The sequence below is a fragment of the Propithecus coquereli genome, unplaced genomic scaffold (assembly GCF_000956105.1).
Source record: "Propithecus coquereli isolate 6110/MARCELLA unplaced genomic scaffold, Pcoq_1.0 Scaffold29, whole genome shotgun sequence".
NCBI classification, from domain to species: domain Eukaryota; kingdom Metazoa; phylum Chordata; class Mammalia; order Primates; family Indriidae; genus Propithecus; species Propithecus coquereli.
The window spans coordinates 5,669,038-5,671,215 of NW_012148507.1; the positions used below are offsets into that span (position 1 = coordinate 5,669,038).

A 2,178-nucleotide genomic window follows, 5' to 3' on the forward strand; every position below is an offset into this window, starting at 1 on the left:
TGAGGAGAAACTATTAACTTGAGACTGTCAGATCGAGAGAAAGAATGTAAAGTAATAAGCACTTAATATATTATTATTCGTCTTTTAGAATTCTGTGACATGGACCCCAAGGACAGTGGATTAATTAAGTTCCTAGAAAAACCAGTGAGTACTGTGAGTGAAAATAGATGAACTATATAGTTCCCTTCCATTCCTTCCTCCTAGGTCGTGCTCCTGTGTCTGCTGGATTTATTCCCTGTCCTGGAGAAAGCCCAGCAGTGGAAGGGAGATGGAGCTCGACCCACCACACACTGTGACGAGGTGCTGCAGCTGATCCTGACCCACATGGAGCCAGAGCACCGCCTTCTCTTACGCAGGACCTATGCGAGACACCTACCGGCTTTCGTGAAGAGGTGAGTCCCTGGGCTGCTGGTCTGGCCGTGTTCCCCAGCTTCAACCCTTTGGCCTCACATTTTCTCTTTTGTCTTTAGGTTGGGGATCCTAACCGTCCGGCACATGAAGAGGCTGGAGCGAGTCATCATTGGTTATCTGGAGGTTTATGATGGACCAGAGGAGGAGGCTAGATTGAAGATACTGGAAACTCTGAAACTTCTCATGCAGCATACTTGGCCCAGGTAAAGCAGCCAGGCAGACAGGTGTGCTAAAAAGAGTAAAACTCAGCCGATTTTCTCTTCAGAACTTGCCTAGATGTACATTCAGTGCAAAGTATCAAGGGCATGCCATATATTTGAATACCTCCCATTTTCCCACACCTATAGGAGTTTGAACTGAGCAGGTGGCATTAGAAAGATAAAATAGACCTATAGTTACTTCAGGCGCTCATATTTGACCCTTTTGCCAGGCATCAGTTGCAGATTCTGCCACTATTAAATCACTTCTCTTTTAAACTCAAGTATATCTTAAGACTGGCTTAGATTGGTGAATACTCAGCCAGGTGCTCTTTGATGCCCCACAGGAAAAAAAAAAAAATTCTATGGTCCGGTAAGCTGGGAAACCTAGGTTGTACATCTCTCAAGATTTATGATGTATATTAGAGTATTAAAGACCATTTAGAAGTGCTGCAATAAAGACATGCTTAATGTGTTCATCCTTAACACATTAACTGCCATGTGAGTTGTATTTAAGTCACCCTAGTTTTGAGCCCGAGGCCTCGTGATACATATGCAACTCACACGTCTCTTTACCTTGGGAGCCACGTGAACTGTTTTTCAAGTTGCATGTAACTCATGCACAGAAAATAATAAGAAATAACAAGTTTTTCATTAAATTAGGATCGTTTTTGTTTTTGAAGTTTTTATTCTATTTTCATAATAAAACATAATAAAAGCCTCATGGAAAAATGTGTTTTTTTCTAGTGTGGCAGTCAGCGCATTAAATCTAATTGAGAGTGGAGTACTTCATAGCACATCATTTCACACCTCCAGAGCACTGATCAGAATGCTAATTTAGGATTTGCTTGCTTTGAAAGCATTCCAGCTCTGGCTTGAGGTGGGTGTCAGGAATAAATTGGAACCCAAACTGTTGAGTCAGCAAAAGGCTTTCTTGCACAACTGAAAATTTAATTCAGCCAGAGAATCCAGTGCCCCAACAACATACAGTATCTATTCTGGACCGCAGTCTCTCACTTCCTTATAAATGTACAAGGAATCCAGAGTAACTTTCCCCCATGACAGCCTTTCCCTTACTCACATTTGTAACTAGATCGCATTTGTTTACTTACTGTCTTTGTCCACTGCCGAACTGCAAACTCCAGGAAAATGGAAGACCAAGTCTATTACATTCCCCCAAAGTATACTCAGTACCTGGCATTAGGTACACAAATATTTGAAGAATGAATGGACATGAATAGATGAAAGAAAGAAATTGTATCAAATTAATTCTGTGTCAGAATTTTAAAGAGAGCAGAGACCAATATTCCAAGAAGGGAGAAGTGAACAAACGTAAGGAGGTTAAAAAAGAGATATGCCATGTCTGTGTCAGACGCTGGGAAATGGAGAATAGAGATTATAAATTGAATAACAGATGGAGGGTTGAGAGGAACACAAACCATAGGGAAAAGTTGAATATTTTTTAGATTAAGGGAAAACTTTTTTCTCTTAGTTACATTTCTATTCATAAATATGATTTATTGTGCATGTTTTCACATTACAAGTTAAATTATTTTCTAGCTTTTATTAG

General features: G+C 40.2%; 1 protein-coding gene across 2 annotated transcripts in view; it reads left to right on the forward strand.

Moving 5' to 3' along the window:
* TTI2 (TELO2 interacting protein 2) overlaps positions 1-2,178 on the forward strand; it is a 61,973-nt gene that overhangs the window by 16,699 nt on the left and 43,096 nt on the right. For both annotated transcript variants that reach the window (XM_012648604.1, XM_012648603.1), the window contains 2 exons: positions 205-392; positions 471-614. In XM_012648604.1, the coding sequence (XP_012504058.1) occupies positions 205-392; positions 471-614 (332 nt within the window). The remainder of the gene's footprint in view (positions 1-204; positions 393-470; positions 615-2,178) is intronic.